At 34.1% G+C, this 26,937-nt stretch overlaps 1 protein-coding gene across 11 annotated transcripts in view; it reads left to right on the top strand.

Moving 5' to 3' along the window:
* PGBD1 (piggyBac transposable element derived 1) overlaps window positions 1–26,937 on the top strand; it is a 128,403-nt gene that overhangs the window by 57,031 nt on the left and 44,435 nt on the right. For 6 of the 11 annotated variants that reach the window (XM_074265048.1, XM_074265044.1, XM_074265045.1 and 3 more), the window contains one exon: window positions 3,912–7,267. In XM_074265048.1, the coding sequence (XP_074121149.1) occupies window positions 3,912–5,469 (1,558 nt within the window). In that variant the 3' untranslated portion in view covers window positions 5,470–7,267. Of the gene's footprint in view, window positions 1–3,911; window positions 7,268–8,319; window positions 8,617–26,937 lie in introns of those variants that run through there. The other 5 variants (XM_074265050.1, XM_074265049.1, XR_012481627.1 and 2 more) reach the window with 4 other exon arrangements.

The raw sequence follows: 26,937 nt of genomic DNA, 5'->3' as shown, positions 1-26,937 counted from the left end.
AAGGAAAAAACTCATACTTCACAGGAGAATTCTATCAAACTTTTAATGAATAGTCAGTACCCTTACAATAAAAATTGTTTTCAAAAATTGATAAGAAAATCACCCTACCTGAATTCATTAGAGAGACAAGCATAGTTCTCATATCTAAACCAGGAAAAGTAACACAGGAAAAACTATAAAACTATATAATTAATAAACATTAACTCAAAAATTTTAAACAAAACCCCAAACAGATTTAGCTATTTATCTGAGAAGTCATTTGTGATGATCAGGTGGAATTTATACCAGTAATGCAAAGTTGGTTCAACATTAGGAAAAATACTCAGTATCACTAATCATTTAAAAAAAATCCAAACATCCCAAACCTCATCTTAATAGATGCAGGAAAAAACCTCTGATAAAGCACAATACTTGCTTATGTTAAAACCCCAAAAAATAGGTATAGAGGGACCTTCAAAATTATATCATAAAAATCTTCTATCTATAACCAAACAAGAATCATAGGCCACTGGGATGCTCTAGGACCTATTCCTACAAATAATATGGGAGTGAAACAAGGATACCCATTCTCCAGACTTTTTTAAATATAATTCTATTTTTTTAATATAATTCTAGAAATGCTAACAATAGCAATAAGACAAGAAAGAAATTCAAGCAATAAAGATAACCAGAAGGGAAATAGAATTTAAAAAACTAAAAAAAAGTGGGAAGGTATATTAATACATTGTTGTGGGAACTGTGAAATGGTACAACTACTCTGGACAGCAAGTTGATATTATGGAAACAGAGTACCTAAAATGTCCTGTACTCTTTGAACCAAAAGTCCTGTACTCTTTGAACTAGTGGGCTTAGACTCTTAAGGAAACTATTAATAAGAAAAGTCCCTGTATACTCCAAAATATTTATAGGATCACTTTTTATGAAAACTAAAATTTCAAAACACTAAGTGCCCATCATTTGGGGAATGGCTAAACAGTTTGTGATACATAAATGTAATTGAGGGGCTGTCATAAGGGGCAGTGGATAGAGTACCAGCTTTAGAGTCAGGAGGACCTGAGTTCAAATCCAGTCTTAGAAACTTAACACTTACTAGCTATGTGACCCTGGGAAAGTCACTTAACCCAATTACTTCACAAAACCAAAACCAAAAACACATAAATATAGCAGAATATTACTATGCTATAAAAAATTATGTCTGATGCTAAATGCCAGTAAGGTGGAAGAATTGGGTGAAGTATACAGAGCCAAGAAAACAATATACATGGTAAATATACAATATGAATAGCACAGTTACCCACCAAAAAATAAAGAAAAATTTAAAAAATTCAATGAAGAGATATGAGAAGATGCTCCCGTCCTCTCCTTTTGTGGAGGTAGGAGTGCAGAGATGTAACCCATTATACCTATTTTAGAACTTTTCCAATATGTTAATCATTTTACTAACTTATCTGTCTAAAAATACTATCATAAGGAATAGCTCCATGATAGAAATTGGAGAAAGGACACATGAGATAACTATGGTCATGGTAATAAATGTAAAATATAAATAAAAGCTTATTTTAAAAAATATCAGAGCTCAGTAAAAATACAATTTTAAATACAAACACACAAGTCAAGAGGAACAAAGATAAATATGAGTGAGCAAAAATAAAGGACTAAACAAGAATAAACTTATCACAGTATCACATTGGAGAAGAGGATAGATGTGTCCCTTCTGAATTTTATCATTATCACTTAAGGTTTTAAAGTAGGCAATGGACTTAGGAGTGTGGTTTTGTCATATTTGATGATCTTAAATTGAATAGAAATAAAAGATGGAAAAGGGAGAGGAAAGCTGGGGGAAATTATCTCACAATTGGGGTACACAGATAGAAATTTATAAAAACAGGGAGAAGGTATAAGGAAATGGTTAGCACTGAGATCTCACTTTTCTCTTTTGGTCAAAAGAGAGAGGAATATATACTTAAGAAGTTGGATACAGAAATATATTTCAATAATTTGAAAAATAGGGGAAAATTTAAAGGGAAATGGGGAAAATAAAGGAAGTTAGATTGAAGGAGAGATTTGCATTAAGCAAAACAAAGTTTAAAGAAGAGTAGATTTCAATGAGGAACTTAAAAGATAAGATATTAATTGGGTTTTGGGCAAGGAAAAGAGAAGAAAGAAATGGGAGTGTAAGCAGATTGCACCAGCATTATTGTTGCTCAATTCACACCTCTCATCAAAATCCTCTTTTTAAGAGAATAGGAAAACAGAGAAAAAATAGAATAGAATAAAAAATTTAAGACTAAAAGCTTTTCATGCCTCAGTTATTAAAAGGTTGCAAGAATTAAGAAATTTTCAGAGAAAGAAGTCAAAGACTATCAGTAGCTATCTGAAAAATTCTGTAAATCACTAATAATTGGAGAAATGATAATTCAACCAAGTCTCCAGTGTTATTTCTCACCCATCAGATTGGCTAAGTTGACAAAAAAGAAACATGGCAAATGCTGGAGGTGCCGATGAAAAACATTTGAGATCTAATAAACTGCTCCTGGAACTATTAACTGGTTCAATCATTCTGGAGAACAATTTGGAATTAGGCCCCCAAAAAGCTGTTATTCCACACACCCTTTGTCATAGCAGGATTGCTATATCATGTATTACTCAAAGATAATAAAAAAGGAAAAAGGACTTGTGTACACAAAATTTCTAGCAACTCTTTTTGTGATAGTAAAGAATTAGAAATCTGGCATCAATTAGGGATACTAATCAAGATGTGGTATATGAATGTGATGAAATGCTGTTGTGTTATAAGAATTAAAGAAAGGGGATGGTTTAAGAAAAATCTGAAAAGACATGTATGAACTGATACAGAATAAAGCAGAACTAGGAGAGCAATTTACATAATAATAATAATATTGAAAATTTAATCAACTTTGAAAGCCTTAGGAACTTTCATCAACACAATGACCCAGCCATGATTTCAGAAGATTCAAGATGATATATGCGATCCATTTCCAGCTAGAGAGTTAATGGAGTGCAGATTGAAGACAATATAGGAAACTTTTCCATAAGTACGTTATTTTTTAATACGTTTTGTTTTTCTTACTTCCTCAATGGATAGGGAGGAAGAGAGAATTAAGAACTAAAAATTAAACTTAAAAAAACTACAAGAAATTCCACTTAAATAAAAAAGATGCATATGATTAAAATAACATACCAGAGAAAAATCTGTTATGCTTTCAGAAGGACAAAAGGCAGAGGAAATAATCATGATCTCAAGGTAACTGAAAAAACAGTTGTAATTAAAAGAGATAACTAGAGAAACTATATTTTGCTCAAAGATACCATAGAAAATGAATTATCAATATTAAGTATATATGTACTAAGTAGTATAACATCCTACTACTTAATGGCAAAGTTGAATGAGTTACAGAAAAAAAATATAGCAAAACTATGTTAGGGGATGACAATTTGCCCCTATAAGAAGGTTTATTTCACCTTGAATTGTTGATTACGTGGGGAAATAAAGGGCTTAATTTTACTGATCTCTTATCTTGGCTTGGTTAAGTCAAAAAACATTTATTAAATGCCTATTATGTGCCAGGTACTATGCTAACTGAATACCAGTGTTGCTAGCCTCTATCCCTTTACATCAGTTTCTCCTTTGGAATTCTACTGAGAAAGTACTTTGTCAAATATCTCATTTCAAAGCATTTTTCAAAGCCCATTTTTTTCTAAATCAAATTCAAATATTGTGAACCTCATTCTTTTGTGCCATCTCCATACATCTTCCAGAAATGTGCAGGTTTTAGGGAAAGGCAGATTCTACTATGGAGCTTATTTCAAACAATATTTGTTTCCCTTGTTTCTGAGATTTATGCCATATGTCATATGTTCAAAGTTTTGTACTCTTTTTACTTTTCTAGAGATTGCTCACCTCAGATCCTAGTGGGTCCTCCTGTACAAGCTGAAAAAAACATTGAATTTTTGAATACTCTTAAAGACCGTAATCCTGGGGACTTATGGTCTAGAATGCACATCTCATCAATGGAATATGCTGCAGGTGACATCACACGGAAAGATAGGAAAAAAGACAAAGCAAGAGTAAGTGAATTGCTACAAGGTCTTACATTCTCTGGTGATTCTGATGTAGATGAAGAAGATGAAGTTAAGTCACATCCTGCTAGAAAGAAGCAGAAAGTAACTACTGTTACAGAGAAGAAATGGATCAAAAGAGATATTCAGCCCAATTTTCCAAGCTGGTCAGCATTGGATTCTGAAATTTTGAATCTCAAAAATGAAAAACTAAATCCAGTTGATTTCTTTGAATTATTTTTTGATGATGAAACATTCAAGTTAATTGTTGATGAAACAAATCATTATGCTTCTCAGAAAAATGTCACATTGGAAGTTACAGTTCAGGAAATGAAATGTGTTTTTGGTGTTCTTCTTTTGAGTGGATATATTTGTCATCCTAAGAGAGGAATGTATTGGGAAAGTTCAGATAAGGAGCAGAGTCTTGTTAGCAATGCAATTAGAAGAGAAAGGTTTGAATTAATATTTTCATACCTCCATTTTGCAGATAACAGTTGTCTAAATCAGTCAGACAAGTTTACAAAATTGAGACCTCTTATAGATCAGATGAATAAAAATTTCCTCTTGCATGCTCCCTTAGAGGAATATTACTGCTTTGATAAATCTATGTGTGAATGTTTTGATAGTGACCAATTCTTAAATGGTAAACCTATTAGAATTGGTTATAAAATATGGTGTGGGGCAACTTCCCAGGGTTATTTAGTTTGGTTTGAACCCTATCAAGGTGAACCAGTTTTGAAAGAAGATAAAGATTATGATCTTGGTTTAGGTGGGAAATTAGTAATGAACTTTGCTGATGTTCTTTTGGAGCGAGGACAGCATCCTTATCATATATGTTTTGATAACTTTTTCACAAGTATCAAACTAATGTCAGCTCTGAAGAAGAAAGGGGTAAAGGCAACAGGAGCAATTCGTGATAATAGGACTGAAAAATGTCCTTTCATGAATGCAGAAAATATGAAAAAAATGAAAAGGGGATCATTTGATTTCAGAGTAGAAGAAAAGGAAGAGATAATTTTGTGTCGTTGGAATGATGAAAATTCCATCAATCTATGCTCCAATGCTGTAGGCATAGAACCAATGAGCCAAGTAAGCTATTCTGTTGATGAAAAAAGAAAAGTTCAAGTAAGTCAGCCATCAATAGTTAAGCTGTATGAAGTATGTAGATATGGTGTTGCCAAGATGGATCAAAATATTTCCAAGTACAGGATAAGAATCAGAAGCAAAAAATGGTATTCAATTTTGGTAAGCTATATTATTGATGTGGCTATTAACAATGCTTGGCACCTATATAGAATCTGTAGTCCTGATACTCCATCAAGTCTTTTGGATTTCCGAAGACGCATTGCACGTTTTTATTTGGAGAACAATGCTAATCTATCAGACTAAGCAAGATAGTCATCAATCATATATAGAAATAAAAATTAAATATATCATGACTTCTCACTGAGAACATCAGCACTTCAATAGTTTATTGGCGTCACAAGCTCACTAATTTTAGTACTTCGTCCATCATTACATCAACATGTTTTTAAGCTCTGTGATTCATATTCTCATATTAATCCCCCATAGAGCACTTAACCCAATGTACTAGAGCCTTCTTCTAGTTCATTTAACCCTTCAAAGAAACCAGTGTGTCACTCAAACTATCCATTATCTCTCAGTATGTATTGGGGCCAAACAATTTTCTAATCATATTGTACATTTTGAATAATATCCTTTATATCATTTCTTGCAAACAAATTATCATTGGTAGGATGCTGTACCCTACTAATATCTACTGTGTATCTCTTCATTGTTGTTTGGATTATCTGAAATTTTGATTTTTTTGGATGTTGTGGATTTTTGTGATTAATAGCTAGTCAGCATCCACAAGAGAATATTGATATTAAAAAGATGGATTTTTCGATTAGAGTAGAATAACTTGAGATCATTGAAAGCACTGCCTATCTTAAAATATATGTAGTGATATACTAAGCCAATGAGTTATCTAGCCAAACTACATGCCATGGTCTGAATTAATAAGCATTTCTCACAATTTTTGTTTTTCCTATGATTTTAGGTTTAAGAAGTCACATAGGATTTTTATTTCTTTTTAAAAATAATTTTGTACTTGATTAAGGAGGCCTCATACAATCAACATACTGTTATTCACAGAGTAATCTAGAACTCTACATTTCTAGAAAACCCTCTGAAGGAGTATTTATAACAATGGCAAACACTTTTGTTAAATATACATCTATTTTAGGCCTCTATTGATGTTGATCATCATAGGATAATTGAACAAAATTATCTTTGTGCATTTATTAGAGAATCTTGTATAATTTTAACATGCATGGGGGAGAGATCTTTGAAGTCTATATTTTGCTCAATAACAGGCATTATTAACATCATTTGGAAAGATAGCTTTGAAGTCTATATTGTTCAGTAAGATGCACTTTTGTAGTCAACAAATAATAATTATGATGGAATCTTGTATTTCTTTTTTTTGTTTGTTTGTTTGTTTACCTTTCAGTCAATTGTATGATTTCAGGTATATTGTCTATGGTAGAAAAAAATTTCTGTAAGACTGCCTGTTGCTTTATCATATTTTCATTGAGATATGCTACATCTGTGTGTGTGTGTGTGTATGTGTGTTCACACATGTGTATATAAAACAAAAATAAGAACGTAGATATGTAATTAGAAATTGTTGGTATGGTCTTGATCATCTTTTTAAATAAGAATAGCAGTAATCCATTATTATTTCCAGTCATATGCTATAATTCCCTTATCTAAAAAATTCAATCTTTTAGGCAAAATATAATTACTTAGAATCAAGAATAAACTGTCAAAACTGTGTATGATCCTATAGTAAATAAAAAGGCTAGAATTGAGCAAAATCTTTGAAATTCAAATGTAAGAGTTGAGTAATAGAGAATGGTAAATATACTTGATCAATCAAAAACATCACGTGATGATGAATTATTTACATTCTAATGTAAGAGACAGGAATTGTCCTTTCAGAATGCTGATGACCTCAATGATCTCAGAAGAAGTTAAATAAATCAAGTAGAAGTCCTGTGGGATTATGTTTTCCTTATATTAGAAGAAAGAAATAGGACAAATAAAGGAGGAATCATAAAGGAGGTAGGAGAAGATATTGTCTCTCACAATAAAAGCGCTTGAAATAAAAATATATGAAAATGGAGAAAGGGATGGGTGAAATATGTGCACCCCATGAACCTTGCTTTCATCTGAAGTAGAGAAAAGAAGTTTGAACACACATATTTATTTTCACATGTACACAGACTGAATAGAAATATATTAGTGTCAACAGGGAAATGGGAGGAAGAAAGAGGGAAATATAGGGAGGAGAAACTGAGCAAAATAGAATTTCAGCATCCAAGGATCTTGAAGAGGAAATTGTAAAAATCTATAATTGAGGGTGTGAAAAAGGAAAGAGAAGAGAGGAAACAATGGAAACATTGCTTCATAATTACAGATCACCAGCAAACTTCTTTAGCCATCTTTTTTATAAAGAGTGATCTTGGAGAAAAAAAGAAGGAAAAGTATAAGAATATAAGATGTAGAGAAATATACAATTAACAGTCATAAAAATTAAAATGAATGGAATGAATCATCCAAAAAAGCTCCAGAGGATAGAATAGGTTAGAATGCAGCATCCAACTATATGCTGCTTAAAAGAAACACTCCTGAAACAAAAAAATTTACAGTTAAAACCAATGATTACAGCAAAAACCATTATGATTCAGGTGAGCTTAAAAAAAATAAACAATAATGATTCCCGACAAGGAAACAATGAATACACACATGCAGAGAAACATGTATATACTTAAAAGGCTTAATTTTAAGGTAATGAACTAGGGGATCAAATCGGGTTCATAGAGTGAGAGAAAGCATTTCATTCTAGCTTGCCATTATCTTTTTTCCACAAAGACCTCCAAATTCTGGAAAGGCAAGAAAAGTTACAGTGGAACAGTTTTCCAGCCCAGGAAGCTTAATGAGGCAGACAAATTCTGTAAACACTAGGAATGGTTTCTGGTCAGGAGTGCAAATTGGAGATGTGGCTAAAGGGAGTATTTCATAACAAAGATATGTAAAGAATAGTAAGACTGGACACCAAGACAGGAAGCACCAGAGCAGAAAGAGATCCCAGAAGTATCTGTACAAGCTCTGGATATGAAACAAGTGTCATTTGCTAGTTCCATTATCCAGTATTCTGTTTTTATATTACAGATATAGGACAGAGAAGAGTGGCCACTGAGAAAGGAACAAATTTTGGAAGCAAACAACAGTTGGGTGGCTCAAATTCAAAGTCATTAAACAGACCTCTCACAAGATCACATTACTTTGGGAGCATTGAAAGCTTGCTGACCCTTAGACTGTACTGAAAGCAAGTGAAGGTCATAAAAGGTAATAAATTCAAGCCAGACACCACTTTCAGAAGTGGACACAGTCTAGTGTCAACACAAAGCCCAAAGTCCACAAGTGAACAAGACAATTAGAAGAATTAAAAGCAATTTTTAATTTAAATGAAGTTTGGACAGTTTTTGTAATGAGAAAAGATTAGAAGCCTTTCTAGTAAAATTTGTGATAAAGCAAGAGTACCCATTATTACTTCACATAGTCCAAGAAATACTACTTATAGCAATAAGACAAAGAGAAATAGAGACGAGGAAACAAAATTAATTTTGGTTTATTTTTGTAGATATTAAGACCCAAAAGAGTCACAAATTATTAGCATTTTTACATATAATCAAAAAATAAAGTAGAAAAAGATAGAAATATCACTGTAAATACCATAGAATGTATAAAATATTTGGAATTTCATGTATCAAGGCACACAAGAAACATTAACATAAGTATAAAATACTCTTTACAGAAATAGAAAATTCTATTATTTACCTGGAGAAATATTAATTGCTCAATTTTAGTCCATACTTATATAATAAAAATAGTATATTAATTTACTTATTGATTATGATACTATTTAACCATTAAGGATTAATTTGTAGACCTAAAAAAGAAAAAAATTCAATTGAAGAAAAAAATTTGATTTTCTTAAGAATTGATTTCATTTTGTACACATTTTGTGTTAAGTTTAGAAGATCAGTTTTTCTGTTAATCACTATTCATTCTTGTGTCAGCAAAATGTTATACCTTGAAAGATGCAGGTAGATATTTGGTATTGCATAAGGAATAGAGTAGTGAATCAATGGTATAAGTGAAGTTCACAAAAACACAATAGTCAATGACTTTAGTAATCTAGTGTTTGATAAACCCAAAACTTTCAACTTGTTGCAAAAGAACTCACTATTTAACAAAAATTGCTGGGAAAACTGGAAAAATAACATGGTAGAAACTTGACATTGACAAAAATCTAATAATTCTATATCAGGATGGTTCGAAATGGATTCATGATTTAGAAATACAGAGTGATATTATAAGAAAATAAGGAGAACAAGGGATAGTCTATCTTTCAGATCTGTGGAGAAGAGAGGAATTTATGACCAAAGAAGAATTAGAAGAATTGTGTAATGCAAAATAGATACTTTTAAGTACATTAAAATATTTTTGTACAAACAAGACCAATGCAGACAAGATTAGAAGGGAAGCAGATAGCTGGATAAAAAAAAAATTTACACCCACTGTTTCTGATAAAGACCTCATTTCTTTCTTTCTTTTTTCTTTTTTGAGGCTGGGGTTAAGTGACTTGCCCAGGGTCACACAGCTAGGAAGTGTTAAGTGAAAGACCTCATTTCTAAACTATATAGAGTATTGACTCAAATTTATAAGAATATAAGCCATTCTCCAAATGATAAGTCAAAGGATATGAAGACAATTTTCAGATGAAGAAATTAAAGCCATCTCTAGTCATGTGAAAAAATGCTCTAAATCACTATTGATTAGAGAAATGCAAAATAAGGTAACTCAGGGATACCACTTTACACCTCTCAAATTGGCTAAGATGACAAAAGATAATGATAAATGTTGGAGGGGATGTGGTGAAACTGGGACACTAATGCATTTTTGGTGCATTTGTGAACTGATCCAATCATTCTAGAGAACAATTGGGAATTATGTCCAAAGGGCTATTAAATTGTGTATACCTTTTGATCCAGCAGTGTCTCTATAGGGCTTAATATCCCAAAGATATAAAAGAGAAAAAAGGACCCACATGTGCAAAAATATTTGTAGCAGTTCATTTTGTAGTAACAAGGAACTGGAAATTGAGTGGATGCCCATGTGTTGGGAAATGGCTGAATAAATTATGCTACATGAATATAACAGAACATTACTGTTCTGTTAAAAAAAAGTGATGAGCAGGCTGATTTAAGAAAAGCTCATTTGAGAAGATCTTACATAAGCTGATGCTAACTGAAGTGAGTAGAATCAAGAGAAAGAACATTATATACAGCAACAAGTTTATGTGATGATCAACTATGATGGACATGACTTTTTTTTAACAATGAGGTGATTCAATTTGCTTGCTTGCTTTTATCCCTTTCTCATGTTTTTTTTTTTTTTTTTGGTTTGTTTGATTTTTCTTGTGCAGCATGACAAATACAGAAAAATATTTTGAAGAATTGTACATGTTTAACTTATTGGATTGTTTGCTATCTAAGGGAGAGAGGTAGGAGGGAAGGAAGAAGGGAGAAAAATTTGGAACACAGGGTTTCGCAAAAGTGAATATTGAAAACTATCTTTGCATATGTTTGGAAAAATAAAAATCTATATAAATTTATTTTTAAAAAAGAAAAATGCAGATAGATGCCAGAGAGTCTGGTCTGTTATCTGCACAACTGCTGTCCTTCAAGAAAGTCTAAGATTTGTTAGCACTGTGACACTAACTATCCATGCAAGTGGCTATTACCCAATAAACATATAGTGACAATATGAAATGAGGGGTTCTTGCTAGCCCTAGATTCAAAATTTCCAACCAATTATATTGTCCTCTATATTTATGATACTTATGATTTTCTAACCAATTATGTTGTTTACCCTCTCTGTAATGCTTGCCTTCTAGTTTTTGAGTCCTTCTCCTTTTGTCCATAAAAATTGTCAGCCCTCATTCAGAGTCTTAGCCAGCTGAGGAGGCTGATACTTTTACTGGCAAGTTGGCCCTTTGTTAATAAATTGATCGTGCTTAGAACTTTGTATCATATCTTTGACCACTTATTAATTGGGAACAGCTCTTATTTTAATAAATTTGACTCAGTTTGCTATATATTTGAGAAATGAGGCCTTTATCAGTGAAACTTGTTGTAAAATACTCCCCCCCCCCCAGTTTTCTGCTTTCTTTCTAATTTCGGCTGCATTGATTTTTTTTTTTAATGGAAAACATATTTTTAATTCCATGCAATCAAAATTAGCTAATTTTTTCCTGTAATACTCTCTATTCATAAGTATGATAGGTAAAATTTTTGACATTCCCCTAATTTGCTTATATCACCCTCTATATCTAAATTGTTTATCCATTTTTACATTTTCTTGGTTTATAGTGTGAGATATTGGTCTAGACCTGTAGAGGGTCACAAACAGTGGAGAAACTCTGGGTGAAGTGTAAAGATCCTTCAATCCAGAGGGAACCTGCTAACAATGTCTAATTCGACTCTCCATCTCCCCTAAGAACTCTCAGCTTTCCTGAGAAGTCAGGGGGTGGTGCCAATCTGTATTGTGATTGAAGCAGAGTGATACCAGGTGGAAGAGTGATACCAGATGGCAAACTACATAGAATAGCAAGTTGTTTATGTGGTCTCATGTGTGCAGTATATACTGGGTGCATGCCTAGTGTTTTTGTTACTTAAGAGTATGAGGATATAAAAAAGTGGAAAGTCTTTGTAATAAACAAACTTCATTTTTCCACCATCCTCATCACTTATCCACTAGGAAGATATATTTTAATCATCCCGGTGTAGAGGCTCTAGAAATCAATGGTACATTTTGTCACCCCAACTTGAGGGTTCTAGAAAGCAGGACACAACATATACCTAATTTCTTCCAAACGGCTTTCCAGCTTTCCCAGCAATTTTATTAGCAAGTACTTGTCCCAAAAGCTTGCATCAGAGAAGGAGGTCTACTGACACAGAAGACAGGGTAGGAGTACACTGCACATAACACTACGGCATTTACAAGGGCAAGTGAAGGCATGTCAACTGTTATCTTTGTCACCCACTATCTAATTACAATTCAGCCATTTAGTGAAGACTGCAAAAGGAGATATGGCCTTCCAAGGAGTAGCTTTGAGAGCTACACTGAGGAGAACAAGTTCTGAAACAAACAACAAAAGTGTGAGTGATCCCAGGAAGATCAGTTCCAGCTTCTAGACAGTTGTAATCTGCATTTCTGTTATTCAGAGCCAAAAGAGCTTCCAAACTGGTCAGACGAAGACATTTTATTGTTCAGACTCAAACTCAGCCCAGACCATGGCAGTAATAATCATTGTCCTGGATTAGATTACTTTGGGAACACTGAAAGTTTCCAAGTCCCCAGCCTGAGCTATTCCTGAGATCCTAGAATAATACAATATTCAGTATCCCAAGCAAGCAGTAAGAATGCCAGCCCAGACCTCCTCTTTGGAAGTACACAGAGCATGGCCCTAATATCACAGATAAAGTCACAAAATAAGCTAGAAGAATGAGCAAACAAAATCTCTTAAAAAAATGACAGGGATACTTGGGACACAAACCTAGAAGAAGGAAATAACTCCAAAACATCTCCAAGTAAATTCTCAAAAACACAGTTTGGGCACAAATTCAACTAGAATTTGTGCAAGAGATGAAGCAAGAGTTTTAAAAATTTTAATTTGAAATCAACTAAACAGCACTGGGTTGGAGAGGGGAATGGAAAAGAAATGAGAACTATGGCAGAAAGAATTGGAATGAGAATAGTTTAGCACTAGAGATACAAAACCTTGGCCAACCCACCAACTCTTTCAAAATTAGAAGGAATCAAACAGAAGTTAATGACATCATGAAACAATAAAAAATATTAAAATTAGAAGGCTGAAAAAACACAAGAAAATGTACACTGGAAAACAATTAGGGAGCAGGGATGGGGAGGGAGGAATCTAAAAATCATTGGAATACTTGAATGCTATAACAACAACAAAAAAAAGAGCTAACACATCCTAATTTGAAAAATTTTTAAAAAGATAAAGTAAAAATAAAAAGAATCCACTGGTTATTTCCTGAACGAAAACCCAAAATAATTCCCAGGACCAAGAGAGCCAAAATCTAGAATTTCCAGGTTTTAAAAAATATACAACTGGAGAGAAAAATTAAAGCACCAAGAGACTATTAGCACAATCAGCCTGTACTATAAAGGATTTTAGATATTACATTCCAAAAAGCAAAGGAAATAAGTGTACAAACAAGAATAACTTGGCAAATTTTAATATAATACTAGAGGAGGGAAATAGACATTTAATGAGAGAACTAAGTTTTTGTGAAGAAATGATCAAACCCACATAGAAATTGTAAAGTTCAAATCTAATAGTTAAGAAAAACATGAAAAAGTAAACACAAATGAACAATGATAAAGGACAAAACAAAGAAATTATAAACATTTTAACATGGGGAGGTGATGCATGTGTCCTCAACATATCATCAGGAATCATGAAGGGAGTCTTAAGTAGATAAAGCTTGAGATAGTCTTGATGATCTTAAGAATACAAAGAGATTGAAAAGCTGGGAAGGAAAAAGGGAAAAGAAAAATTAGAATAAATAAGAGTGTGGAGAGTAGGTGATACTTGAACTTCACTCTCATTTCGGACAAAGAAGTGGAGAATTCACCCACATGCTTGGGTACAGAAATAAATTTCATTCACCAAAGGGACAGCTAAGTGGTGGTGTGGTTAGAGTACAGTCCTGAAGTAATGAGGACCTGAGTTCAAATTTGACTCTAAACATTTAACATTTACTAGCTGTGTGATCCTGTAACCGTAGTAACAGCACCCACAGCTTTTCTCCTAAGCACAGGAGGGTATTGTAGAACTTACAGCAAACTTTCTGCAAAGAGAGGCAGAGTTGAGCCTGCTAAAACAGGTCATCACCATCCAAGCCTACAGAAATTCTTTATCTGAGAATAGGGTCAAGGAGCTTTAAAAGTTTAAAAAAAAAGTTTCAACAAAGGTATACTTAAAATGAAGGATATAGTATTAACATAATTTTTCTTTGACCCTTTTATTGGCAAGGAGTATCTCTGCAAAAAAAAAAAAATAATTACCCTAAACACCAAATATAGTAAGCTAATTCCAAGTAAGAGATAACTGAGATAAGGACATTATAGAGCATATCTAAAGTTGAATTTGTGGTTTCCAGTTTCCTGATGTAAGGATATGAGATAGAAAATATCTCCCCCTGTTTTAGCCTTGATACCTTAATGAGGTTAGAATAATAAATCTTAATAATCAGCCTTAATAAATTAGTCATTGCCTTATTACTGGGGTTACTTGGCCCATAGATCTATGTGAAACTCAGATTTTGGTTGGACTTGACAATTCACTTTATGGACAGTACAGTAAGTACTTAAGGCTAAATTTTGCCCCTACTCATAAATCACAAAGTTTCAATGATGAGATTAGACCTGTGGAAGGAAAGTGAATAAAATGTATTTAAATGAATAAATAAATTAGTCATTGACCTCTGAAATCCATTTGATAAAGTGAAATATCAAACAAAAGATGTATTGCAATTGGCTGGAGATTTCCATTAAGCCTTTAAGGAGTGTGGGAAAGAACCATAGAATTAACTGGAAAAAGTATTTTTTAAACATGAGAGAATGACTTTTCAGTGTATCCCTGGGAAAAACTTCCTGATAGAGGAGGAACTTGAGTTTCAACCTTGGCTAAGTCCCCACCCCACCCCTCCTTGACCAGAGAAGGGTTAACAACTTTAAAGGTTCAGAGGATGTTAGACCTTCCATCTTCTCATTAATATCCTATATGACTATGGTTAGAAGACCTCTAATTGACTTATTATAATACTGAGTTCCTAGATGAAGATAGGGGATAGTCTTCTCCCCTCTCTGTGAAAGAAGGGAACAGCCACTCAGCAAAGGTCCCTGAAGGGGAAGAGATTTGATGCTATCTCTATTCCCTATGGTTTCCAGGAAGGGAAATAATTCTAATCAATGGACCAAGGTGAAAGTACAGTACAAGTCTTGGCATCAGTCCTGGAAAAAGCTGCATACAAATAGACAGTGATGCACTACAAATGGCCCTGACCCATTTTCAGAAATCAGTGACTCTGCCAGAAGTGCTATCCTGATATTTTTCCTATTTGCTGTTGCCTACTGTAAACTGTAAAGATCTGGCATCACCAGTCACATGGATTAGATCACTTAGACCCAGAACTGAGTTCTTCTGAGTGACCCAGAAATCTTTCTGGGATTTCTGTTTTTTGGTTTCCCATATTTGGTCATTATGTCATGGAGCTTATTTGCTTGACTTCTATTTTGCTTTTATCTTTCTGTTTTGGTTTTTCTTTTCTTCTTCTTGTACTACCTATGCTGTGAGTCTCATACCCTCAAGGATCTAAAAAGGACGCTAAATTTGTGTCAGTGATGGAAGATCCTCTAGTCCGGGGCAGTGTTATTGAAATCAAAACAAAATGGGAACCACTAAACAATAAATAATGGGTCATATGCATACTCAGAAAAACTCATAGCAACATTATTTATATTCTATTTTATGTATATTGTTAAATATTTCCTGATTACATTTTAATCTTGTGAGAATTGGATGAGGGTTTAGTTTCCAGAGTTATGAAAATTAAATTAGAGAAATTCACAGAAAGTTAGAAAAACAAAATAGAAACCTAAAAAATGGAGGCTAGGATACTGAACAAAAGATCAAAACTAATAAAAGGAAAAATTAATTGGGGTGGAAATCTTATACATGGAAAGGATTGTAAAATGTGATCAGGGGTAGGGATTTACCAGTAGAAGAAGAAATGTAATTAAGGATTTAACACTCAGCTTGAGGAGGGGGAAAATAATATTGTAATTATGGGGAAGGGGAGAGAGGGTATTCCTCTCCAGATAGGCTAAACTTTTTTAGTACTCAGCCAACAGGGAATCAAGAGAAGGATTGAACTATGCCCAAATAAGGTGAACACTTAGGGAAGATGTAATAGGTGTAATAATGTAATCAGGGATAAAGATCCACATTTTGGGAGGGGGAAGGGAGGATTTTGCAATCTGGATAGGTTGTGATCTAGTGTTAGTCACTGGGTAATTAAGGGAGGGATTTTGGATTCTGGCATTAAAAAAGTCGTGCATTGATTCCAAATGTTCCTATTCTATAAGACACCCACTTCTGTAATCATTTAACTTCACCCCTCTCAAGTCCAATGGAGTTATTTTTCTCAGTTCGCTTTAGAGGCACTCAGGAGTGTTGTGGGCCACAATGCATCTCACTAGTCATGTGTTTAATTCTTTGCTCTAGAAGACCTTTAGAATCTTGCCACCAAGGAATGGGATATGATAGGAATGACAGGAAAATTAACTTCAAATGTAATGTTCCCTGGCCCTTCCCTCTCAATAATCCTGGTATTACCAGAATTCTACCTATTACATACAGAATAACAAGATTTTTATTGATTTAAAGGGAAATACACACATACACATACACACACACACACACACACACACACACACACACACAAATGAACCTTTTTCTAGCAGGTGTAAAACCCTTTCTGTATATTTTAAGTGGACATCAGTGTACTCAGACCCTTTTTCTCTCATTTAAATATATCTTTATCCTCCACTTGTGGAGTTTGATTTATTTCAAAACTAAGGAGCAATTATCTAAAGCACCTTGACATGGGGATTGAATTGGCTTTTCCTAACATTCTGCCTTGTACAGGTTAAGCTTGAGTTCAAAAGGTCAGGCTTTTGATTTTCCTTTCCATTCACTCAAGAATATTTAAGCAGTTTATGGAGTTAAGGCCCTTCAGATCTGACAGATGTCCAAAAATTTGGCAAGTTTACACACTTTATTCTGCTGGCCAAACATATTTCTCCACAAAAATGAGTGGAGCCATGTTCTTCTCTGCTAAAAGTTGTGTTGTTTCTTTGGTCTGTCTGTGGCTAAATAAGCTTTCTTAGCTGTTGAATAATCTGTTTCATTTTGTTCTAATATCAGATCTCAACAATAAGCTTGACTAGGCTAGTCCTGGCTTATTACATACAAAATAACAAAGTTTTTACTGATTTAGAGGGACACACACACACAACACACACACACACACACACACACACACACACACACACACACACACAAACAACAATTAAAAAAAAAACAAACTCCAAGCTTTAGAGAGATGTGTAACCTATGAGCAACAAACTTCTCCAGCCTCCAGTAGTGGTTTTTGTTTACCATTCACTTAATTTTTTTTTTTTTGTAGCTGATAAACATAAAATATAAGCATTTCTATATATACAAAGGAATAAGAAAAGAGGATTTTGGTGAAATCCCCAATCATGTACAGCTTGTATATTTAAAATAATGCAATAAATTCAACATATTAATTTGAAAACTATCCTGTGTCTGTTTCTGGACTTCCAATGGAGATTTAAAAGGAATCTCTCTCTTTTTTTTTTCCCTGCAAGTCTCCAGTGGGAGAAGAGTCTCCAATTTCTTTTTGGATACATCATGTTTCTTTCTTTCTTTCCTTTCTTTATTCTTTCTTTCTTGGCAATTGGGGTTAAGTGACTTGCCCAGAGTCACATTGCTAGGAAGTGTTAAGTGTTTGAGGTCAAATTTGAATTCAAGTCCTCCTGACTTCAGGACTTTATCCACTGTGCCACTTAGCTGCTCTTGGACATCATTTCTGATGCCAGAAATATTATGGCAAGAAATTCCACTTGATTACAATTTGGAATCAGTAAAATGTATTAGTTAGTTCATAGAAAAAGATGTCAGTCAATCATTATATAAACATTAAATGCCTGTTTTGTGCATTAAAACCAAGACAGTTATTGCCCTCACAAGGGAATCCACAAAAGGAAGTGAAAAGTGAGGAAGAAGAAAGAGATATCTGGTGTTGGAAATAGGATGAGATAGCTAAAGAATTCCAAGAACAATATAGCTGGTAGAAAATGAAGAGGAAAAACTGTTCTTTCTCTCCTTTAAATAGAGTCATTGGGAACCTTGGCCCTGCTCTTCCCTTCAAAGGTAATGATCCGAAAGTCAGAGGATACTGTGAATGGCAGGTAGATTTAATTTTTCAACATAAGATTTCCCAATGATGATTTTCTTTGGGAAGGAAGGCATGATGGGATCTTTCAAAGAAGTCCAAAAGAAGTGTAGCTGATGTGGCAGGGGGATTTATACTTATGCAGCAATAGAGTTTCTGTATACATTGATTGTGTGGACACAATGGATACATTTTCCAAATGTATACTTTGGATCAATTCGTTATTCTTCAAGAAAAAGGAAATGTAAACTTTTTAATTTAATCTGCCATTGGTCTCAGATATCTTTTTTTTTAAATTTTTAATAGTTTTTATTTACCAGATATTTGCTTGGGTAATTTTACAACATTGACAATTGCCAAACCATTTGTTCCAATTTTTCCCTTCCTTCCCCCCCACCCCAGATGGCAGGTCGACCAATACATGTTAAATATGTTAGAGTATAAATTAAATACAAGATATGTGAACATGACCAAACAGTTATTTTGCTGAACAAAAAGAGTCGGACTTTGAAATAGTGTACATTTAGCCTGTGAATGAAATCCAAAATGCAGGCAGACAAAATTAGAGGGATTGGAAATTCTATGTAGTGGTTCATAATCATCTCCCAGAGTTCTTTTGCTGAGTGTAGCTGGTTCAGTTCATTACTGCTCTATTGGAACTGATTTGGTTCATTAGATATCTTCTTGAGCAAGAACTGGAATAAAAAGTAGTAAAACATAATGGTTAGATGTAGCTGCCTATTTAACACTGAAGCTGAAGCTTTTAAAGAAAAAAAAATGCTTATATTAAGAATTTTTTAATAATGTTCTCAGTTGGATTTCTAGAGGTCTCTGCACCAGCATTCCTTCGTTTAAGTTCAGTAATCACCACAAGAATAGTTGGGTGTTGAAGTCCAAATCCTTTATTATCTCCTTCACAAGCTAGTTTCCTTGCTTTGGGCCATGGGCTAGCTTTCTGGAGAGCCTTTCAGACTGGCCTTGGTCTCAGTAGGGGAAGTACAGGAGGCCAGCCACCAACCACAGTTCTGTGAGATGAAGTGCATAAATCTGGCTCTGAGTCTGAGGGCTTGTGCTTCAGCCTCCAGCCACCACAAAGGTGGACAATGGAGTAAATCTATCTCTCAGTCCCTGCTGGATGTTATATGCTCTATTATAATTATATCATCGTAGGTGTGAACCTTGTAGGACTATATTAAGTATTAAGTACATGTACTGAACTAGAGAACTATTAATCACCATGCTAAACTAGATAACCATTGCTTATTAATTCCACTTAGTTAGCACCTTGTAAGAATCCTTGTTTTAAATACAAAAGTTGTGGCCCATAACAATTTTTAATGCTCCTTCTCTATTCCATCAGAAGTAGTTTTTAGCACTTTCATTTTGAGAAACTTTAATTGGTTTAACTAGTATGCACATCTCTTTAGTTCAACAATCATTTACATATATAAATTTACATTTACAATATTTAATATATAAATGTATAGATGTACATTTTATATACAACAACAATAATATTTATTAAATGCTTACTATTTGATAGACACTGGGCTAAGGAATACAATGGAAGGCATAAGACAGTTTGTCTTCATAACAATCTCATTTGATGTTCACAATTTTGAAGTTGATAACAATAGACATTATTACATTTTACAGAAAAGAAAACTAAGGTTCAGCGAATTTTACATACATGATCTCACTGTTAACAAATTTCTCCTATAGAAAAATTGGAAAAAAACTGGAAATTAAAATTATGATTGTCTTCAAAGAGTAGCTTTAATTATTCTGGGAAATTCCCTAAGAAAGCAAGGGAAAAGTAAAGTTTCACTAATCATTGGGTTTAGACTTGGAAAGGATGCTAAAATATTGAGTCTTGCCCCCTTATTTTACAGACTATAAGGTCTAGACAAGATTATATACATAGAAACAAACTATGTAAAAATGATTTTTGTCATCTGGAAAATTCACATATAATATACTGATAGAGAGAAGTATTATATATAAGTGACTGCTCAATCATATGCTGTCATAGATTTGGATTATAACTATTACTTTAAAGTTTCTAAAAAAGTGATTCGGGAAGGCTTCTTCATCAAATCAAATCAATAACCATTTATTAAGTATTTACTATGTGCCAGGAAGTACAGATACAAAGACAAAGAATAAAGCAGTCCTTTTAAAGTAGGAGAAAACAAATACACATTAAGTATATGTACCTATATACTTATGTGTATAAAGTATTTTATGTATACAGATTAAAAATTAAGTTATAATTTTTAATACTTTACATAAAACAATTTGAACTAGATTAATTAGAAATTGAGATACTTTATATGCTAAAGCCAACTAGTATTTATTAATCTCATCCTTATTCTATTAATTCTATTAATTTTTGAAACAAAACCTGGAACATCTTTAATATGGTTTAGAGAAGAGAATTTTAGTGCAATCAGTTTTCTTAGAGGAATGTAACTTAATGGATTATTTTGTGTTACATAAATGAACCAGTAAATTTTATTTGAGTTTGTTACTAGTGTGAAAATAACATCTGTGTTAGAATACATGGGAGAGGGGTTGGACTATACGGGAGTCACCTGACAGTGGCTGCTGGAGATCCAACCCAGACCTACAGAATGGATCTCTTGTGAGAGGTTGATACAAGGAGACTGAGAGACAGTTGCTGTTCTCTGACCTCTCTCCTCTTCCCTCTGCCTTCAATTTATCTCATTCCCAGTCTGTAACACCTATGTTAGCAAACCTGCCTTACAACTCCTTCAGATGTTATACACAATTGTAAAGGCTCTGGAGAATTGACTTGTCCCTTAACATGTTTGTTCTGTGTGTCCTGTGGTACAGACATGTTTTCTTATAAATGCCTTATTTGATATGTACTATTTTGGAACTGGGCAATTAAGTACTCTCCCAAATCTTTTAACCCAGGTGTAGAAAGTCTTTATCTACCAAGGTATTATTACTCATGTTTTCATGCCAACTATTATTCAATTTTAGATGAGCTTTGTCTCTTCTAGGCTCCAAGTCATGTACTTCTTCTGACTACTTCTGACTACTTCTTCAACCTGTTACCTAATTCTGAGGCTTAGCACCCTCTGGATGCCATTGCCATGTCACCATTTTCATGAAACATATCTCCCCTCCTCAGACTGGATCCTGTTAAGCAGGACCAACTCTACACTTCTATCATCCTGAAGCAACTTCAGAAAATGAGAACTGTGTCCCTTTGCCCCAGATGAATTGGGGTCTGAGGTGGGAATGATGTGGTGTAGCTCCTAGGAAAGGATGAAGCAATATTAAGGTCACCTGGCCTTAAGTGTAATGTAGTTGGAAGTGGCAAATTTCTTTCCTTAGGCTATCCTGCCCCAGTTTATTCTATATGACGAAGTTGCTGAACCCACATATATTGCTGGATGTCAGATAACAGCCTATTGGTCAGTGATAGAGTTTCTGAGACTAATGAGCAGCAATAATGAGGTGCTTAAAGTTGACACAGGTGCAGAACAAAATTGGATGTCTGGCATTTTACCTAGTAATGTGTCAGGCCTAAAACCACATTCTGGAGGGTTTCCTCCCACCACCTACCTCCAGTTGCCCAGAGAACTATGGATACTGTACCTGCATACAAAGTTAGAACCAGACCACTCTTCAACTCCACTTCTAAGCCAGAAAATTAGCATATCTCTTTTTCCTATAAATTTATCTTCTTACTCCTAATTCTTCCCTAACTTCTTTTGAAACTTAGCCCACTTTAATTGATGTTACAATTATAATAAACTTTGTGGCTTGACTTGGACATGGATCCAAATCTGCAAATTCTTTTGAGATACCTAGTGATGCTGTTCTGCAGTTTCAACCTTTTGGGGTATCCCAAACAACTCTATTTTGTATCAGTTCACAAAAGTCTTTCCAGGTGAATCCTATTCATCACAATCATATGTACTTTTACAGTCATTCTCCAATTGATGGGCATCCTCTCATTTTCCAATTCCTTATCACAAAAAAAGAGCTACTCTAAAAATTTTTGGACATACAGATTTTTTCTCTTCTTTCATATTTTTGGGTTTAGGATCTAGGAGTGTGATTTCTGGATCAAAGAGTCTGCAGTTTTACAACCCTTTTGGGATAGTTCCAAATTATTCTTCAACATAATATCAGTTCACAGTTCTATCCTTAGTATTTATCTTAGTATTTATCACTTTTCCTTTTTTTTTTTTTTTTGTTATTTTACTTTTCATGGAAAAGATGCTTTTTAAATCTGAAAGAACTCTATCAGTGCCTTCCATTTTAATTACCAAATGTTCTAGAACATTATAATACAATATAAGGGAAAGCATGTGACTCTAATTAGAGATCTGTATTCAAATTTTCTCCAGATTGCTTTTCTGTCTGGCCTTGAGCAAATTACATATCCTGTATAGGACTCACTTTTTCATTTATTAAGCTAGAGATTGGACCTCAAAGATCTTTCAGCTCTGTGCATATTATCTTCAGAGACTACTCAAAGTTAGGAGGAATAACTCGCCTATTTGGTTAAAAAGTCAAGAATGTAATAAATCTTGACAGTCTTGAGTGGTACTAATGAGATGAAGTAAATATAAAGTTGAATTCAAAAGAATCACCTTGGTGAGTACATAATGGGAGTGGGGAGTGCCTAGTATGTCTGAAAAAAGATATGAGGTTCTAGTGAGTTTCAAACACATCATGAAAAACAATATAGTGAAAAAGCTAACGTGACTTCAGTCTGCTTTAAGAAAGGCATATAATGTCCACAAAGCAGGAGATGATCTTACTGTATTTTGCCTTGGTCAGATCATATTTTGTTCAATTGTGGGTACAATATTTTAGGAAAGACATTGATAAATTATTATCCATGTCAAGGAAGGACTTCAATTCATGCCATGTGAGGGTAAACTGAAGGGAATAGGAATGTTAGCTTGGAGAAGAAAATATTCAGGGGAAATCATTTCAAGTATTTAAAAAGTTTTGGCACAGAAAAGGAGTAAGACCCACTCTCTTTGTACAAGAAGGCAGGAATGAGTGGAAGCTGCAACGGCCAATTTAATGAAAGGAGAAACTATGTAAAAATGGAATGGCTCCATCACTCAAGGTATTTAAGCAAAAAGATGACCATTTGCCAAGTATTTTGTCAATGGGATTCTTCTTCAGATGTAGCTTGGACTATATTGCCACTGAAGTTCTATTGAAATCTGGAATTTTAATAACAGACTGGGCTCCTCCTGCATCCCCCATTATATCATATCTGACTGACTCTTTTATTTCATTTGGGGTTTTCTTCGTAATGATTTAGGAATGGTTTTTACCATTTGTTTCATAAGCTCATTTTACAGATGAGTAAAACTGAGGTAAATGGAGTTAACTGACTTGCACACAAGTTAGTTACACAACTAGCAAATGTCTGAGACAGGATTTGAAGTAGGTCCTCCTGACTCTAGGCCTGCACCACTCCTCTGTGATCCTTGTTGATTCCCCTATTTGAAAGGTTACTATGTTTTTTTTTTAAATCATCTTGTCAGTCCTGGGAAAAGGATTTGTTAGGTTTTATAGTCTTCAAACAAGAAATTATATAAAATGATTTCTTATGTTTACCTCTTATACCAGAATGAATTTTTACTACAAAGAAGGCATCAAAGATGTTAAATGAAATCTCTTATGTATGTGCACCACTGCACCACCTAGCGACTACATGCAGCAAACTACTCTTTATTTCTCTCTATTATTGATTCACTTTAACACTTCTCACAGAAGTTATTCCCTATTTTTTCTTCTTTCCCCAAGTCTTCCATTCTTCTTTTCTTTTTCCTTTTCTATCTTGAAAATCTTGGCTCTCAATTTCATGAGAAAACTAAGATCAAGCAAACTATGAGCTTCCTTTTCTCCCTTCCCTTACTTGCAAATCCCACTCACATTCTTTCTCCTGATCTCTAATATTAAAGTAATTCCTGCCAAATCTAGCCCCTTTACAAGTGCCTATTATGCCATTGTGTGGGATGTAGTACTAGACCCCCTTATGCAAAAGGACAACTCAGCGGCATCTCCAAATAGAAAGCCTTTATTTATTTTTTGCAAGAGACGGGTAGACACTAACTGGGCAGTCCAGTAAGGTGTGGCACAGTACAGAAGTAGAAGCTGGATTACATAGCCAAAATATTTATTCTGTTGACCTTTAAATTCATTGGTTGGACTGAACACAGAAGGGGCTGTTGGCCAACATATAACAATGTCTCCTTATCTGGCATGAATGGGGCCATGCAGATTGTTTCATAATGATCATGTGACTTCTAGGAACCTGAGACTTAGCCCTAGGATTTGCTCTACTTTACCCTATAGTCTCTGAGAAATTTTCACCTGAGCCCCTCAGTCCTTCCTTTTTATTTAATACCTTTGAAGCTTTCTCACATTAATACTGATCCATTTCTTCCACTGGGATATCCTCCTTTTCTAGGTCCTCGGGCTCATCCCTCTTTTCAGTATCAATGGAAACCCATCCTCTATTATTCATAACCAGTATTTCACATCAGTGGAAGCTTTTCTTAAGACCATTTAGCTAAGGAAACTTGAACTATGCCAGTGATTAAATGCATCATTCAAGATAAGCAAGCAAATAATAGAATAATTCTGCTTAAAGCAATGAACAGGAATCAGAGACCCTGCTTCTATATTAACAGGTGCCTTTTGGCCTCTACTAACCATTAACTTGACAGGTACTCCATCCTGGCTCTCCATTAGTAGGAGGACTCCATTGAGTACTATAAGGATAGCTTTATTGATTGGCTTGAGCCCAGGTAGCAGGGTCATCTATGAAAATGCCTATCACAAAAGTCAGCAACAACAAAAATGCTATGCACCTAGCAACAGACTAGGCCAAATACTAACCTACTTATTTAGGATATTTAGGACATATTTTGAAATAGGAAATTGCAAGATCTTACATATTTGAATTGTGCTTATGGCTTCTACAAACCACTTGCTCTAATTATAGAAACTTGCCATAAGAGGAAAAAGCAAGGATAATAATCCAATAAATAAAATAAAAATCAAAAACTGGTCTTTCAGGCCTTAGTCTGAGAACACATCCATGACAGGATAAGGCATCCTTAGCTCAGTTTGACTTCAGGTAATTGTCATGATTTTCAGTTAATAATGTAGTAACAACTCCCCTTTATAGGCAAACTCAGGAATAATCAGATAGGTTCTTGGAAACTGAATCAGAAGGATCCTGTCTTAAGTGGAGGCTAAGATTGTCCTCCCAACTCTTGCCAGATACTAAGCTCCACCTGTAACAATTCAGGATCACATCTTCTGAGTAGCTTGTGGCATATTCCTTTCAGATGGTAGATTCAGATGCCTTGATGATCCATCAGACAATCATACCTGAATTTAAAACTCCAAATAGTATCAGCTACAGTGCTGATACTTTATCTCAAATACCAAGTCTCATTAATCAAACCTCAGGTAAATTTAGTTTTCAGAGATTACCTATCTGAAATAAGTATTGACTTACAACTTTATATTAATAACAGTAAAAGATTCATCCTAGAAAGTTCACATATCCCACTCACATTCTTTCTCCTGATCTCTAATAATAAAGCAATTCCTGCCAAATCTAGCCTCTTTACAAGTGCCTATTATGCCATTGTGTGGGATGTAGTACTAGACCTCCTTATGCAAAAGTGAGTTTCATATCTAAGCAGATGGTTTTAAGTTCAACATTACACAAATCATTTGTTTTTAAAATGTTCAATAACCAATAAGCACAGGCTCAAGTTTTAGAAATATTAAAAAATTCTAAATTGCATATTGTCTATGGCAAAAACATGTTGAAAAGGACAAAGGTATAAACTATTATTCACAGAATCCCTTTAAATAATGAGTACAGCTTTAAGATGAGTTAATACAATCAATTAAAATAGTTTGCTGCACTTCACATACATAAGAGATTTCATTTAACATCTTTGATGCCTTCTTTGTAGTAAAAATTCATTCTGGTATAAGAGGTAAACATAAGAAATCATTTTATATAATTTCTTGTTTGAAGACTATAAAACTTGAACAAATCCTTTTCCCAGGACTGACAAGATGATTTCAAAAAAACATAGTAACCTTTCAAATAGGGGAATCAACAAGGGTCACAGAGGAGGGGTTGAGTTTGATAACTGTTCACTCCAACTATCTTAGGATTTTTTTTCTGGATGTCCTCTTTGGTATACCTCTCTCCTCGACCAAAACATTTTTAATTGCCCTGAAGCAAAGTCAATTTTTACAGATTATAAATTGTCCACAATCGTCCACTTTTAAGGTTCCTCTATAAGTCCTTTAACCCTGGTGTTTTCAGCTTCTGCAATTTCAGTCATTTGTAATGTATGGTAAGGTCCTTCCACCCACTCTCCTGAAATTGGAGACTCCAAAAGTGTTATATTGGGCAGCAATACTTGCTTCCTAAGGGCTGAAAAGAATGAGGACATTATTAATATATAATTCCTTAAAACCTTATTCGTTGTTTCAAAAGAGCGTATTTCCCTTTCTTCTCAATCTCCCTCTCAAGCAACATATCACATGGGGAAAGCCCTGGATCTCTTCTGGGAACAGTTCTAATTCTTTAACAAAGTAATAAGCA

Source organism: Sminthopsis crassicaudata, chromosome 4 (genome assembly GCF_048593235.1).
Source record: "Sminthopsis crassicaudata isolate SCR6 chromosome 4, ASM4859323v1, whole genome shotgun sequence".
Lineage (NCBI taxonomy): Eukaryota > Metazoa > Chordata > Mammalia > Dasyuromorphia > Dasyuridae > Sminthopsis > Sminthopsis crassicaudata.
Note: the sequence above shows the minus strand (reverse complement) of the source record. Positions and strands in the feature narration are given on the sequence as shown.